Source organism: Leucoraja erinacea, chromosome 30 (assembly GCF_028641065.1).
Source record: "Leucoraja erinacea ecotype New England chromosome 30, Leri_hhj_1, whole genome shotgun sequence".
Taxonomy (NCBI): Eukaryota; Metazoa; Chordata; class Chondrichthyes; order Rajiformes; family Rajidae; genus Leucoraja; species Leucoraja erinaceus.
In genome coordinates this window covers 2337830-2354468 of record NC_073406.1, presented here as the reverse complement: position 1 = coordinate 2354468, position 16639 = coordinate 2337830, and the positions used below count along the sequence as shown (strand labels likewise).

At 47.1% G+C, this 16639-nt stretch overlaps 1 protein-coding gene across 6 annotated transcripts in view; it reads right to left on the bottom strand.

Moving 5' to 3' along the window:
* The window catches only part of LOC129711466 (kazrin-like), a 243283-nt gene that overhangs the window by 78788 nt on the left and 147856 nt on the right, over positions 1–16639 (bottom strand). For all 6 annotated transcript variants that reach the window (XM_055659082.1, XM_055659084.1, XM_055659083.1 and 3 more), the window contains one exon: positions 12723–12914. In XM_055659082.1, coding sequence (XP_055515057.1) covers positions 12723–12914 — 192 coding nt within the window. The remainder of the gene's footprint in view (positions 1–12722; positions 12915–16639) is intronic.

Genomic DNA, 16639 nt, shown 5'->3' with positions numbered 1-16639 from the left:
AAGTTTGACGGTGTTCAAATGAGGACCAGTGATGCTGCAGCCTTGAATGTCCCCATTATATTTGAAAGATACAGTAAATCTATCATTCTGGAAACTCCTGGGCTGAAGAGTTCATTCAACGGACTGGGAATCCATTAAACTCTGTGTATTTGGCAATGAATCTGATTCTCATAGTTCAATGCATAGATAACTAGCTGGCAAGGGAGTCTGGTGACAGACTCAAGCTGCAACTCCAGGTAGCTCTATCCCCACTGCACTGCTCTGGAAGTCTCCACATCCAGGATGAGACATCACGTTGAGCCACCATTTCCGTTTGAGGTTGCTGAAGTTCCCGTAATTGAGTTATGAGGTACTTGAGTATAGGAGTCAGGGAGGTTCTACTGAAGTTGTACAGGGTCTTGGTGAGACCACACCTGGAGTATTGCGTACAGTTTTGGTCTCCAAATCTGAGGAAGGACATTATTGCCATAGAGGGAGTGCAGAGAAGGTTCACCAGACTGATTCCTGGGATGTCAGGACTGTCATATGAAGAAAGACTCGATAGACTCAGCTTATACTCTCTAGAATTTAGAAAGATTGAGAGGGCATCTTATAGAAACTTACAAAATTCTTAAGGGGTTGGACAGGCTAGATGCAGGAAGATTGCTCCCGATGTTGGGGAAGTCCAGGACAAGGGGTCACAGCTTAAGGATAAGGGGGAAATCCTTTCAAAACCGAGATGAGAAGAACTTTTTTCACAACAGAGAGTGGTGAATCTCTGGAACTCTCTGCCACAGAGGGTAGTTGAGGCCACAGTTCATTGGCTATATTTAAGAGGGAGTTAGATGTGGCCCTTGTGGCTAAGGGGATCAGGGGGTATGGAGAGAAGGCAGGTACGGGATACTTAGTTGGATGATCAGCCATGATCATCTTGAATGGCGGTGCAGGCTCGAAGGGCCGAATGGCCTACTCCTGCACCTCATTTCTATGTTTCTATAATACAACTCTAAAGAAGAATGGTGGAAATATCCGCTGCCTCCCAGCCAATGTTTAACCTTCAATCAATGTTGCAACAACAGATCACGTCGTCATTTATGGGAAGCAACTGAACGCAAACTGGTCTCAACGATTCTTATCTTACAATAGTGTCTATAATTGTAGATAGTCACTACAGTTCAAAGCACCCCATGCCATTGACATAGCATCTATCAAACAACTCTTTCTAACTGGTTCCTTTGTAACATTCTTTTTTTATGAAGGAGCTGCAGATGTTTTACACTGAAGATAGACACAAAATGCAGGAATAACTCTCCTGTGGGTTTGTCAGCATCACTGGAGAAAATGAATAGCTGATCTTTTCGAGTCGAGACCCTTCTTCTCGTCTGAAGAAGGGTCTCGACCTGAAACGTCACCTATTCCTTCGCTCCAGAGATGTTGCCTGACCCGCTGTTACTACAGCCGTTTGTGTCTATTAAAGATGTAGGAAAACTTGTTTGACTAACGCAGGTAAACAAGCAGTTCCTCCCTACACGTTTTAGATCTTGTGCCTGTTCTTGTCTTTGTTATTGCTACCACGTATTTATAATGTTACCTGACCATGTGGGACCCTTTGGGTCCCTCTCACACAGGAGGCCTGGTCCCCCAACGCAATATTTCACCACTATCCCGTAGCCCCCACGGGAGGCGTGGTCCCCAACTCAACCCGTTCCCGAAGGTAAGAGTCTAGCACTTCCCCTGCCTGCCGCAGCAGTTCCAATTGCAATGCCAATTCGCCCTCTCCCTCCTGTTGGAAGCACTTGCTGTGACATCCCATTGAGGTGAAAAGTTCAGAGTGTTCCTGTCTTGCAACTTTGTTGGAAGCCGGCAGGATGGATCTTAACAGTAAAAATCATGTTAAATTTGGCTTTTTTCTTAAAGCTTTAATCATCAATAATGTGAACTATAGCATGAAATCTGAAGGGAACCCGATTACGGCGTGGAGTGCAAAAATGTCAGAATATGTAAAAATGTAAGTGCTAGCGCGTGGCGTTTTGAGGAAGATACAAACCACGTATTTATAATGTTATATTTCAGTTTGAAACTTTTACTCCCCTTAAAGATCAATTCCCTTCAAAGCATGTGTTACTCCAACCCAAGTCTGCCTATATCTTGAATAGACACAAAATGCTGGAGTAACTCAGCAGGACAGGCAGCATCTCTGAAGAGAAGGAATGGGTGAATGGTTTTGGCTTGAGACTCTTCTTCAGCCTTAAAATATCATTTATTTCCACAAGAAACATAAGTTGTGGTTACTGAGTTTCTATGAACCTAGAGAGTCGATTCCTCTCAAGGTGAACAGAATTAGCTTTCAGTTTTCAGTTTTCAGTCTACCACAAATAAACAGCTTAGCCTAATCTTTCTGATGTGGACACATTACGATAAATCTTCCAATATGTGAAAATATCAGGATGAGAAGTTTCCTAATTTAATTCTACTCAAGTAATTATAAACAGATCGCCCGGGTTATGTGGGCCAAGGTTTACTGCTTTAGCTCAAACAAGGAGTAACCAAGGAAACCACGGAGAATCCATCAGCGTTTGCGCAGTCATCTGACCTTTGGCGCTGGTGCCAATATAGTCTGGAGAAAGTCAAAAGGTTGCAAATTATACTCTGTGTTCCTCGGTCAACAATATCACTGATTCAGGCTGAGTTTGACTTGCACTACATCAACACAAAACCTACACTGGCCACCATTTTACAAGGTTAAGATGGTGTGGTCACGACTCAGGGATTGCTTTGATGGTAACAAACAACCACTAAATGGTCTGAGCGTTTCAATAGCCAATGCCTCACAGGTCGCAGCAAGAGGCATGAAATTGAACCTTAATTTGAAACACTTTCCGTGTGTGACTTATCCCTTTGTTAACTGTGGCTTCCCCATTCCAAAATGTACTCACAGATTCTACCCTGTTCAAGGGTAACGATGTACTGGCACATCTAACTGTGGGGGGAGACGTGAGATGGATGGACGATCACAGCACAGTGGCACAACGGTAGAGTTGCTGCCTTACAGTGAGTGCCAGGGGCCCGGGTTCGATCCTGACCATGGGTGCTGTCTGTACGGAGTTTGCACGTTCTTCCCCCGTGACCCCGTTCCCACATTCCAAAGATGAGCAGGATTGTATGTTAATTGGCTTCGGCAAGTTGTAAAATTGTCCTTAGTGTGTAGAATAGTGTGTAGAATAGTAGAATTGTGGCAGACTCGGTGGGCCGAAGGGCCTGTTTCCGCACAGTATCTCCGACGTCTAACGAAAGGAAGATGTATATAAATGGATGAATCATTCTGCAATCTGTCCCAATAGGTGGGACAGGGTCAAATCAACAAACTGAAGATGACAGGGTTAGAGACAAACATACTGGAAAATAAATTAAATTAAAAAATAAAAAAATCTAACTTTCCCGTCCTAACTCCCTTTTTTTAATGAAGATATTTGGGTTCAGATTTGTGAACTATTTTTAACACAATTATAGCTCAGATTGCAGACATTATGTGCATTAGTTTGGGCAGCACGGTGGCGCAATCGGTAGAGTTGCTGCCTCACAGCGCCAGGGACCCAGGTTCGATCCTGACTAGAGGTGCTGTCTGTATGGAGTTTGTACGTTCTCCCCGTGACTGCGTGGGTTTTCTCCGGGTGCTCCGGTTTTCTTCACACTGTACATTAATTTGATTTCGGTAAAAATGGTAAATAATCCCTAGCTTGTAGAGTACGGGAATGGAAGTTGGCGCGGACACGGTGGGCCGAAGGGCCTGTTTGCACACTGTGCTTCTGAAGGTTGGTGGTCCCATCCCTTCATTTTCATCCCAACACCACCGATACTCTTAATATAAATCTTAATTGGCCTTCAGTCAAATAAAAAATTGGTGAAGAGAGTCCAATTGCCATAACAGGATTGGAGTCTTTGATCTTCCAACACAATGCTGAGGCACTTGTTGACGTGATCTCTGGAGAATTTAAAGCCAGCCTCTTTAGGGTAGCACCATCAAACACCATTTTATTCAAATCCTGAGCATAGCAGCCACTAGTCCGTGACTAAACACAAGTTCTGCGTGGAGCTGGCCCCGTCAGCCTTAAACCTTGCTGGCTGAGATAGATGCTTGCGTTCTGATCAATTGACTCGCAGATGAACAATAGCTGCAAAGAGCTCTCCGACAAGGCAAACATTTCACGCTGCACCCAGCGAGGCATGTCTGGAGTGTTCGGAGCAGGAGGCCGAGGAGAGGCAGCTGTCACCTCCGCCAAAATCTGCCAGTCACCGTGACAGGCGCTCAGATCATCGCTACTGGCTTCAAGGATCTTAAGGGGTTCCAAGACAATATTACACAGCCTCGACTGCAGACTAGAAACAAGTAGCACACAGCTTACATCTTCCCCTTCTTAATGCACTTCCAACCCCAAACACACCACAACACACATTTCTGTCAGACAAATCTACTTCCCCGTTTACAGGGATCTTTGCTGTCAGAGGTTTGAATCTCTAATGTGATACTTGGAGATGTATGTGTTTCTGCAGTGACAGATGGATGTGATTTTCTCATCCCCCCCCCCACACACCCCCCTCCCCCACCACTTTGTGTAATAAAAATGAGGAATGCAAGTTGTAGGCAACCGGAACATGCCTTCTGTTGGTATAAAACACACCCAGAGTGATGCGCACTTAGCTGAGCTAACGTGAATCACAGCAAAGATACACACAGAGTGCTGGAGTAACTCAGCGGGTCAGGCAGCATCTGTGGAGAACATGGATAGGTGACGTTTCACAGAGTGCTGGAGTAACTCAGTGGGTGCAGCAGCATCTGTGGAGAACATGGATAGGTGACGTTTCACAGAGTGCTGGAGTAACTCAGCGGGTCAGGCAGCATCTGTGGAGAACATGGATAGGTGACGTTTCACAGAGTGTTGGAGTAACTCAGCGGGTCAGGCAGCATCTATGGAGCTAAGGAAATAGGCAACGTTTCGGGCCGAAACCCATAAGGGTTTCGGCCCAAAACGTTGCCTATTTCCAGAAGGATTTCGGCCTGAAATGTTGTCTATTTCCTTAGCTCCATAGATGCTGCTGCACCATAACTGAGTGGGTCAGGCAGCTTCTGTGGAAGACATGGATAGGTGACGTTTCACAGAGTGCTGGAGTAACTCAGCGGGTCAGGCAGCATCTGTGGAGAACATGGATAGGTGACCCTTCTTCAGACTGAAAGTTGAGATGAAGAGGAGATGAGAAAAGGGCTGGAACCATGTGGGCAGCCACAAATGACCACAGGCAGGGCGGTGCCTGGTATGTCCATGCGCGGGAAGCAACTGCAGATGCTGGTTTAAACCAAAGATCGACAACAAAGCTGGAGTAACTCAGCGGGTCAGGTATTGATCAGAAACATCACCCATTCCCTTTCTCCACAGATGCTGTCCGACCCACCGAGTTACTCCAGCTTTTTGTGTCTATCCTGGTAGGTCCATTGTTGGCTAAAGAAGGTGCGATCTCAAGGGAATAAATGCGGAGAATTACCGTGGAGCTGGTAAAAGGACAAAGAAACGTTGCCTATTTCCTTTGGGTTTCGGCCCTATTTGAAGCCAGTTGAGGGCAGTTCATTGGCTATATTTAAGAGGGAGTTAGATGTGGCCCTTGTGGCTAAAGGGATCAGAGGGTATGGAGAGAAGGCAGGTACGGGAGGGATACTGAGTTGGATGATCAGCCAAAAACTCAGCGGGTGCAGCAGCATCTATGGAGCGAAGGAAATAGGCAACGTTTCGTCCCGAAACCCTTCGGGTTTCGACCCGAAACGTTGCCTATTTCCTTTGGGTTTCGGCCCCATTTGAAGCCAGTTCATTGGCTATATTTAAGAGGAAGTTAGATGTGGCCCTTCTGGCTAAGGGGATCAGGGGGTATGGAGAGAAGGCAGGTACGGGATACTGAGTTGGATGATCAGCCATGATCATTGGAATGGCGGTGCAGGCTCGAAGGGCCGAATGGCCTATTCCTGCACCTATTGTCTATGTTTTTTTGCTGTAGAGCTGGTTAGCTAATTCTGGATCAGGAGGAGTGGTGGCTGGCATTCCACAAGTCACTCCAGGCCACACAAGCGGAGAGACACAGCAGCGTTCCCTGGCACTAATGGGCTGTCGAATCTTTGTACGGGTGCGAGGGAATGACAACTAATGATGCCATCCTGTCTACCAGATCCAATTATAGATAGATGGCCTCGATAATGGAACATAAGTACAGCTGCGGTTGAATCTGTAAATGGAGGGCATTGGTTGGAGAGTGGCCTGCTAATTACACACTCCATTGCTCAAACTAAATTATAAAATGGATAAAGAATTAATCAGACAAGATAATCAGGACACTGGGTCATTTTGTTTCATGTTGATTGTGTTATGAATTTGAACAGCAACAACTGCATGTCTCCCATGGCATAGACGTTACACAATTACACGGCACAGTGGAGGCAAGGTGCATGAAATGAAAGCATCCCCCTCTTGTTGGGTTCCAGTCTGCATCTGCCTCGTGGATTATCAAGGGGCACGTCCCTAATCTGAGGAAAGACATTCTTGCCATAGAGGGAGTACAGAGAAGGTTCACCAGACTGATTCCTGGGATGGCAGGACTTTCATTTGAAGAAAGACTGGATAGGCTCGGCTTGTACTCGCTAGAATTTAGAAGATTGAGGGGGGGATCTTATAGAAACTTACAAAATTCTGAAGGGGTTGGACGGGCTAGATGCAGGAAGATTGTTCCCGATGTTGGGGAAGTCCAGAACAAGGGGTCACAGTTTAAGGATAAGGGGGAAGTCATTTAGGACCGAGATGAGGAAAAAACATTTTTCACACAGAGAGTGGTGAATCTGTGGAATTCTCTGCCACAGAAGGTAGTTGAGGCCACACAGTTCATTGGCTATATTTAAGAGGGAGTTAGATGTGGCCCTTGTGGCTAAAGGGATCAGGGGGTATGGAGAGAAGGCAGGTACGGGATGCTGAGTTGGATGATCAGCCAAAAACTCAGCGGGTGCAGCAGCATCTATGGAGCGAAGGAAATAGGCAACGTTTCGTCCCGAAACCCTTCGGGTTTCGACCCGAAACGTTGCCTATTTCCTTTGGGTTTCGGCCCTATTTGAAGCCAGTTGAGGCCAGTTCATTGGGTATATTTAAGAGAGAGTCAGATGTGGGCCTTGTGGCTAATGGGATCGGGGGTATGGAGAGAAGGCAGGTACAGGATACTGCCTCTGTTGGATGATGAGTTGGATGATCAGCCATGATCATATTGAATGGCGGTGCAGACACGAAGGGCCGAATGGCCTCTACTCCTGCACCCAAGGGTTTCGGCCCGAAACGTTGCCTATTTCCTTCGCTGCTGCTGCACCCGCTGAGTTTCTCCAGCATTTTTGTCTACCTTCAGGTTTAGAGGGGTATGGGCCAAACGCAAGTAGGTGGGACTAGTATAGCTGGAACATGTTGGCCAGTGTGGGCCAGATGGGCTGAAGGGCCTGTTTCCACACTGTATCACTCTACAACATTCTGCCTTCTACAGCTTTCATTGGTGTTGTCCAGAGTGTATCCACATCCACGGGTGGACATTGCAGCAGGAAAACGCTCTGTGCCCAATAACATTTAATTGCCATGTTGTGTAGTTGCAGAATGGAGACAGGTCACTGTAAAATTCCACCACTGTGATGCAGGCACGGTTCGTGTTGAGTCTCATTGTCGGCAATACGTTTTCACCTAACCCACAGGCAGCTGACAATGGCCTGTTTCTTTTATCATCAGTAGTTTTCTTGCATATCTTTCATTCATTTGTTCTATATTTGTTCTATTTGGTGGTGGCGCGACTCACTGGTGTCTTTTTTGTTTTTTTTGTCTCGTTAAATGTAGTTAAATGTATTTTTTAATAGAGTTTTTTGACTGTGTTTATGTGGGGGGCGGGGGGGGGGAGGGGAAAGGGGGGAAACTTTGTAAAAATCCCTTCCCTGTACGGGAGACCCGACCTTTTTCCTGTCGGGTCTCCGTTGTCGTTGGGGCCTAGCACCGTGGAGAGGCCTCCAGCCTGAACGACCCGGGGGCTCCAGTCACGGAGCCTGCGGAGCTGCTTACCATCGTGGGGCTGGCCGGCATCGGAGCGTGGGGAGCGGTGGCGACTCGCTGCTGCGGCCCGGCCACGTAGCCCGGAGGCTCCAGCTGCAGCCGCGGGTCCGGTGGACTGGGACATCGGGAGCTCGCGGGGCCGGTTGGAGAGACCGCTTTCCGGAGCTCCCGCAACGCGACTTCTCCAGCCCGTGTCGCGGGGTTGGACCGACCCGGAGCGGGGCCGTACATCGCCCGGCGCGGCTTCAATGGCCGCGGGACATTCCAGCGCCCGCCTGGGGCTTCGACATCGGGAGAGAAATGAGAACAGGGGAGAGAAAAGACTTTGCCTTCCATCACAGTAGGTTCACTGTGATGGATGTTTTTGTAAATTGAATTGTGTGTATGTCTGAAGGAAATTGTCTTTGCTTGTATGGCTGGGGAAACGGTTTCGTTTGAGCCTCATTGAGGCTCATGTAATAAAATATTGATCTCTCCACACCACCGTCGTCATCTCTTGTTTACCGCTCCCCTGACTCTCAGTCTGAAGAAAGGTCTCGACTCGAAACGTCACCTATTCCTTTTTTTCTCCAGAGATGCTGCCTGACCCGCTGAGTTACTCCAGCCTTTTTGTGCCTATCTCTAGTCAGAGACAGAGACTGACAGACATAGACAATAGGTACAGGAGTAGGCCATTCGGCCCTTCGAGCCAGCACCGCCATTCAATGTGACCATGGCTGATCATCCCCAATCAGTACCCCATTCCTGCCTTCTCCCCATATCTCCTGACTACGCTATTTTTAAGAGCCCTATCTAGCTCTCTCTTGAAAGCATCCAGAGAACCGGCCTCCACCGCCCTCTGAGGCAGAGAATTCCACAGACTCATAACTCTCTGTGAGAAAAAGTGTTTCCTCGTCTCCGTTCTAAATGGCTTACTCCTTATTCAATTGGATTTGTTAGTATTTGGACTAGACGGAAGGTAAAAGGACAAGAGGGAGACCCAAAACCACCTGGTGTCGAACTGTAGAGGAGGAAATGAAAACACTGGACCTGACCTGGGTAAGTGTCCAGAAGCTGGCCCAGAGCAGACTAGAGTGGAGGGCCTTCGTTGCTGCACTACATGCCAGGAGGCAGAATAGGCAGTAAGTTCAGAGCCTGTCCCACTTGCAAACGAGAGCGGAGTTCACGCGAAGTTCGTGCGTGACGTCATTTGCGTCACACTTACCAATCAGCTGGGCAGGAGGCGGGCCGACTGCATTTGGGCGTCGTACGGCATCGGGCGGTGATGTCATCACGCAATGCCATGCCGGGCAGTGACGTCATCGCGGAATGCCACACGCTAGGCGTACGCCATCAAGACGCTGCGTAGGACCTGCGTGCCGACAGGCCGTTGGCGCGCGAAGATTTCGGACACTGTCAAGATTTTCGGAGCCCCGCTCGATGTCGGGACCAGCCTCGCACAAATCCGCGCTTCTAAGTGGGACCGGCCCCGCGCGTACGCCTCAAGCGACCACATTTGGTCACGCCAAACGCATGCAAGTGGGACAGGCCCTTAAATGTGTAGGATAGTGTTAATGTGAAATGAAAAAAAATGAAATGATTCAATTTATTGTCATTGTCAGTGTACAGTACAGAGACAACGAAATGCATTTTTAGCATCTCCCTTGAAAGGGAGACACAGGGCGTCGCGGTGTGCCCGCGCCTGCCGCCGTAAGGGGTGATGGCGCTGTACAGGGGTGATCGCTGGTCAGCACGGACTCGATGGGTCGAAGGGCCTGTTTTCGAGCTGTAAGTCCAAAGTCTAAAAGTCAAAATCGAAGGGGCCATTCAGGGCAGAGATGAAAAGGAATTTCTTCATCTGAAGAGGTAAAAGCTAATCTTATTGAGGAGCAGAGTTAGTGCCGGGAGCAATGAATAGCCTAACCCTGCTTCTATTTGTTCTGCTCACATCAGGCAGTGCAGCAGCTGACCTTGGTGTGCAGTCCTTGTGCTTAATTAAAAAGAGGACATTGTTCACACAGAACACCATTATAGCTCTTGACTGAGACAGAGTAATCCTACTCCTAGTTGCTATGGCGATGCTGCGCAGGCAGTGGCTGAGGATTTGTGTGACATTGGTTTCTAACGACTCTGAAGTCATCGTTTACTCGACATATTTTGCAGTCAAAATGCTTGTTTCCTGCCTGCTGTTGTGTATTTTGGTCTTGAGCGCCCCAATCTTCACGACTGGAGCTACACGCTGCGGTAAAGCGTCACGGGAAAGCATTTAACCGGGTTGTATCGCAGCTTAGTTTGGGAACAGTTCCGTCCAAGACCACAAGGAATTGTAGAGAATTGTGGACGCAGCCCAGCCCAGCCCAGCCCATCGCACAAACCAACCTCCCTTCCACTGACTCCATCTACACCTCGCGCTGCCTTGGCAAGGACAACAGGGTAATCAAGGACCAGTCTCACCTCTGGCCAATCCCACTTCTCCCCTCCATTAGGCAAAAGGTACAGAAGTGTGAAAATTTGTCCTGATTCAGGGACAGTTTCTTCCCAGCTGTTATCAGGCAACTGAATCATCCTACCTCAACTAGAGAGCAGTCCTGAACTACTAACTACCTAATTGGAGACCCTTGGACTATCTTTGATCGGACTTTACTTTGCACTTCCCCCTGTAACCTTTGACACTCTTACTAATCAATAACCTATCAACCTCCGCTTTAAAAATACCCAATACCCAAAAATACTCCACGGCCATCTATGGCAAAGTATTCCACAGATTCACCACCCTCCGGTTAAAGAAATTCCTCCCCATCTCCATTCTGAAGGGACGTCCTATTATTCTGAGGCTGTGCCCTGTGGTTCTAGACGCTCTCATTACTGGAAACATCCTCTCCACATCCACTCTATCCAGGCTTAGCTTATTAGTTTAGTTTAGTCTAGGGCAGCTCCGTTTCAGCTGAAGAAGCTTAAAACGCCAATACCTTGGTTTAAACAAGCTTCAAAAGAACATGGCATCCATGAAAAAGAAAAATGAAATTAAAAAAAACAGTTAAAGTTCTGAGCAAGAAATTACTAAAAAATTGTAAAAAGAAAAAAACATTAGGTGGCATTAAAATAATAATAATGATAGATATGATAATAAAAGAGTATTCACAGGTAATAAAGAGAGAGAAAATTTCTATATTAGAATATTGAAATATTTGTGGATTGTCTCATACGAAAACAGCAAATAAAGTTTCAAAACATACAATAGAGAACTGAAATGTTATACAACAATTGCCCCCCTTAAAAATCAAATTGCCCCCCTGTGGGGCATACACCCCACGTTGGGAACCACTGGTCTAGAGATACTGCACGACCCACCTGGTCCGCGCCGACCAGCGATCCCCGCATATTAACACTATCGTACAAACACTAGGGACATTTTTTACATTTATACCAAGCCAGTTACCCTACAAACCCGCACGTCTTTGGAGTGTGGGAGGAAACCGAAGATCTCGGAGAAAACCCACGCAGGTCACAGGGAGAACGTGCAAACTCCGTACAGACAGCACCCGTAGTCGGGATTGAGCCTGGGTCTGCGGCGCTGCATTCGCTGTAAGGCAGCAACTCTACCGCTGTGTCACCGTGACCGCCCATTATTCTGTAAGTTTCGATGAGTTTCAATGAGATTCCCCCCCCCCCCCCCCCCCCCCATTGTTCTAAAACTCCAATGAGTACAGGCCAAGAGCCTTCAAACGCTTATCATATGTTAACCCAATCATAGAAACATAGAAATTAGGTGCAGGAGTAGAGGCCATTCAGCCCTTCGAGCCTGCACCGCCATTCAATATGATCATGGCTGATCATCCAACTCCGTATCCCGTACCTGCCTTCTCTCCATACCCCCTGATCCCCTTAGCCAGAAGGGCCACATCTAACTCCCTCTTAAATATAGCCAATTAACTGGCCTCAACTACCCTCTGTGGCAGAGAGTTCCAGAGATTCACCACTCTCTGTGTAAAAAAAGTTCTTCTCATCTCGGTTTTAAAGGATTTCCCCCTTATCCTTAAGCTGTAGATATAATTGCTGGAGGAACCCAGAGGGTGCAGCAGCATCTATGGAGCGAAGGAAATAGACAACGTTTCGTCCCGAAACCCTTCGAGTTTCGACCCGAAACATTGCCTATTTCCTTTGGGTTTCAGCCCCATTTGAGGCCAGTTCATTGGCTATATTTAAGAGGAAGTTAGATGTGGCCCTTCTGGCTAAGGGGATCAGGGGGTATGGAGAGAAGGCAGGTACGGGATACTGAGTTGGATGATCAGCCATGATCATATTGAATGGCGGTGCAGGCTCGAAGGGTTGAATGGCCTACTCCTGCACCTAATTTCTATGTTTCTATCTCCACTATAGGAAATAGGCAACGTTTCGGGACGAAACCCTTCCGGGTTTCGTCCCGAAACGTTGCCTATTTCCTTCGCTCCACATAGATGCTGCTGCACCCGCTGTGTTTCTGAGTTACTGAGTTGGATGATCAGCCATGATCATATTGAATGGCGAATGGTGCAGGCTCGAAGGGCCGAATGGCCTCTACTCCTGCACCTAATTTCTATGTTTCTATGTTTCCTTTGCGCCTGCCTCTACTGGTGTGGCCACAACTTTCCTTTGCCGGGTGAAACGTCCACTCACCCTGCAGGGCTTCCTTGGCTCGTGCCAGCTCCGTCTCCTTCTGGGCCAGTTGCACTTTCAGCTCGGTCACCGAGAGGATCTCGGCCGACTTGCCCGCGTTGGAATCCTCCAACTCCTTGGTCAGCATTTCCTTCATCTGCCTCAGCCACTGCACCTCTTCCTGGAGCCGGGAGACTTCCTCGCGGAGAAGCACTGTGGAGAGACCAAACACACACGTCAAACCCCGCACCCTCAACTCCAATCACACAACCGCCAAACCCCACACCCTCAACTCCAATCACACAACCGCCACTCAGTGCCACGGAACGCTGCTACAAATAAAATGTATCTTTTTTTTTTTTTTTTTAAATTTTATTAGAAGTACGGTAAATTACAATCCTACATAACACATATATGTTAATACATTGTTTGTACCGCTTCTGTATTAAGATATATGTGTTATGTAGGATTGTAATTTACCGTACTTCTAATAAAAAATAAAAAAAAATGTATCTGATCTGGGGCAATAAAAACACTGTTGACTGTTGAGTTTAGTTTCGTTGCGTTTAGTTTAGTGTCACGTGTGCAGTGAAAAGCTTTTGTTGGCTGCTAACCATTCAGCGGAAAGACTATACGGTCTTTAGTCAGAGGGTGGTGAATCTGTTGAATTCTTTGCCACAGAAGGCTGTGGAGACCAAGTCAGTGGATATTTTTAAGGCAGAGATAGACAGATTCTTGATTAGTGCGGGTGTTACAGAGGTAATGTGGAGAATGGGGTTAAGAGGGAGATAGATTAGCCATCATTGAATGATAGAGTGGCCTTGATGGGCCGAATGGCCCAATTCTGCTCCTATCACTTATGACACTCTGAACCGCAAGCCCGTCACATACTGACAGGGGGGGAAAGGGAGAGGTGGATCACATCGGAGACCATTCATTATTTGACTTGGGTAAAATTGTAAATTGTCCCTAGTGTGTGCAGGTTGGGACTAGTGTGCGGGGATCGCTGGTCGGCGTGGACTCGATGGGCCGAAGGGCCTATTTCCACGCTGTATCTCTGAAGTAAACAAAACTTGGTGAAAGGCCGGCTATAAATGATCTCTTTGTCATGTCGCCACTGCTAACATCGTGTAACAACGGTGACACAGAAAGCTCACGAGAAGAAGTGTCACACTGCCAACTCAAATATTGAATGCACAATGACAGAGAGGGCAGTGCTCTTTGACCAGACAGTGAGTGGGGTTGGGCAACTGGCATCACAGTCGGATATCATTCCCTGCTCCACGTTCGACTATTCCGATGACATATATTTAATGTTGAATTATATTGAACACCTGGAGTTTTGCGTACAGTTTTGGTCTCCAAATCTGAGGAAGGACATTATTGCCATAGAGGGAGTGCAGAGAAGGTTCACCAGACTGATTCCTGGGATGTCAGGGCTGTCTTATGAAGAAAGACTGGATAGACTTGGGTTATACTCTCTAGAATTTAGGAGATTGAGAGGGGATCTTATAGAAACTTACAAAATTCTTAAGGGGTTGGACAGGCTAGATGCAGGAAGATTGCTCCCGATGTTGGGGAAGTCCAGGACAAGGGGTCACAGCTTAAGGATAAGGGGGAAATCCTTTAAAACCGAGATGAGAAGAACTTTTTTCACACACAGAGTGGTGAATCTCTGGAACTCTCTGCCACAGACGGTAGTCGAGGCCAGTTCATTGGCTATATTTAAGAGGGAGTTAGATGTGGCCCTTGTGGCTAAGGGGATCAGAGGGTATGGAGAAAAGGCAGGTACAGGATACTGAGTTGGATGATCAGCCATGATCATATTGAATGGCGGTGCAAGCTCGAAGGGCCGAATGGCCTACTCCTGCACCTAATTTCTATGTTTCTATGTTTCTATAACCATATAACAATTACAGCACGGAAACAGGCCATCTCGACCCTTCTAGTCCGTGCCGAACACTTATTTTCCCCTAGTCCCATTATACCTGCGCTCAGACCATAGCCATCCATTCCTTTGTCGTCCATATAACTATCCAATTTATTTTTAAATGATAAAAACGAACCTGCCTCCACCACCTTCACTGGAAGCTCATTCCACACAGCCGCCACTCTCTGAGTAAAGAAGTTCCCCCTCATGTTACCCCTAAACTTCTGTCCCTTAATTCAATATATGTTATATAGAAACATAGATGATGAAAGGATGGATCGACTGGTCTTATATTCACTAATCAGCAAAAGATAGTTTGATAGAGCTCTTAGGGCTAGCGGAAACAAGGGACATGGGGAGAAGGCAGGAACGGGGTACTGATTGTGGATGGTAGACAAAAGTGCTGGAGAAACTCAGCGGGTGCAGCAGCATTTATGGAGCGAAGGAAATAGGCAACATTGGAAATAGGCAACGTTGCCTATTTCCTTCGCTCCATAGATGCTGCTGCACCCGCTGAGTTTCTCCAGCACTTTTGTAGATAGAGTCTGAAGAAGGGTTTCGGCCCGAAACGTTGCCTATTTCCTTTGCTCCATAGATGCTGCTGCACCCGCTGAGTTTCTCCAGCACCTTTGTTGTCTACCTTCGATTTTCCAGCATCTGCAGTTCCTTCTTAAATACCGATTGTGGATGATCAGCCATGATCGCATTGAATTGTTCGATGGGCCGAATGGCCTACTCCTGCACCTATTATTGTCTATGTACCTAGGTAAGACTTACAATAAGCTGTTTTGTTGCAGAATCCACTGCTGAAAAGTGTGTTGGAGGCTGATTCAATATTAACTCACCTAAGGGAATTGGGAAGACAATCGCAAAACTGTACATGGTTGTGGGCAGTGGGATGAATTGAGCTGGCCTTTCAGTGTTTCTGTGCTGTATCATTCCATGCAGAACTGAACCCGGCACATGATTCCCTCTGTAGACAGTCACAAGATGCTGGGGTAACTCAGCGGGTCAGGCAGCATCTCCGGAGAACATGGATGATTTTTGTACCTCTAACGTCACCTCAGAGAGTGGTGGCCGTGTGGAACGAGCTTCCAGTGAAGGTGGTGGAGGCAGGTTCGTTTTTATCATTGAAAAATAAACTGGATAGTTATATGGACGGGAAGGGTATGGAGGGTTATGGTCTGAACGCAGGTGTATGGGACTAGGGGAGAATACGTGTTCGGCACGGACTAGAAGGGTCGAGATGGCCTGTTTCCGTGCTGTAATTGTTATATGGTTATAATAACGTCACCTATTCCTTCTCTCCAGCGATGAAGCCTGACCCTCTGAGGTACTCCAGCACTTTGTGCTTACATCTTCGGTGTAAACCAGCATCTGCAGTTCTTTCCTACACATGTTGCACGGACACATTTGCACTTTAGACTGTTTTACTGTTCTTTTTATAAATCCTGTTTCTCGGGGTATCTAAATCTAAATTTTATTAGTTGTTTTAAGTTATGACATCGGATGGAAGCTGCGTACCAAATCTTGTTGCACATATGTGCAATGACAATAAAATATATTATTGTTATTATTATGATTCACTGTTGCCCGGAAGAGACAAGGAAGAGCCTGGAACAACAGAGTAGCAATCTATAGTCTGATCACACCTATTGTTGTTGCTTAGCAGTATACTGTCCTCCCTTCAATCCTCTTTTAACAGCCATTTGCTGGTTGCTGGTTAATACTCAAAAGGACACAAAGTGCTGGAGTAACTCAGCGAGTCAGGCAGCATCTCTGGGGAACATGGATCAGTGAAGCTACGGGTCGGAAGAAGTGTCTTGACTCGAAACGTCACCTATCCATGTTCTCCACAGATGCTGCCTGACCCGCTGAGTTACTCCAGCACTCTGTGAAACGTCACCTATCCATGTTCTCCACAGATGCTGCCTGACCCGCTGTGTTACTCCAGCACTCTGTGAAACGTCACCTATCCATGTTCTCCACAGATGCTGCCTGACCCACT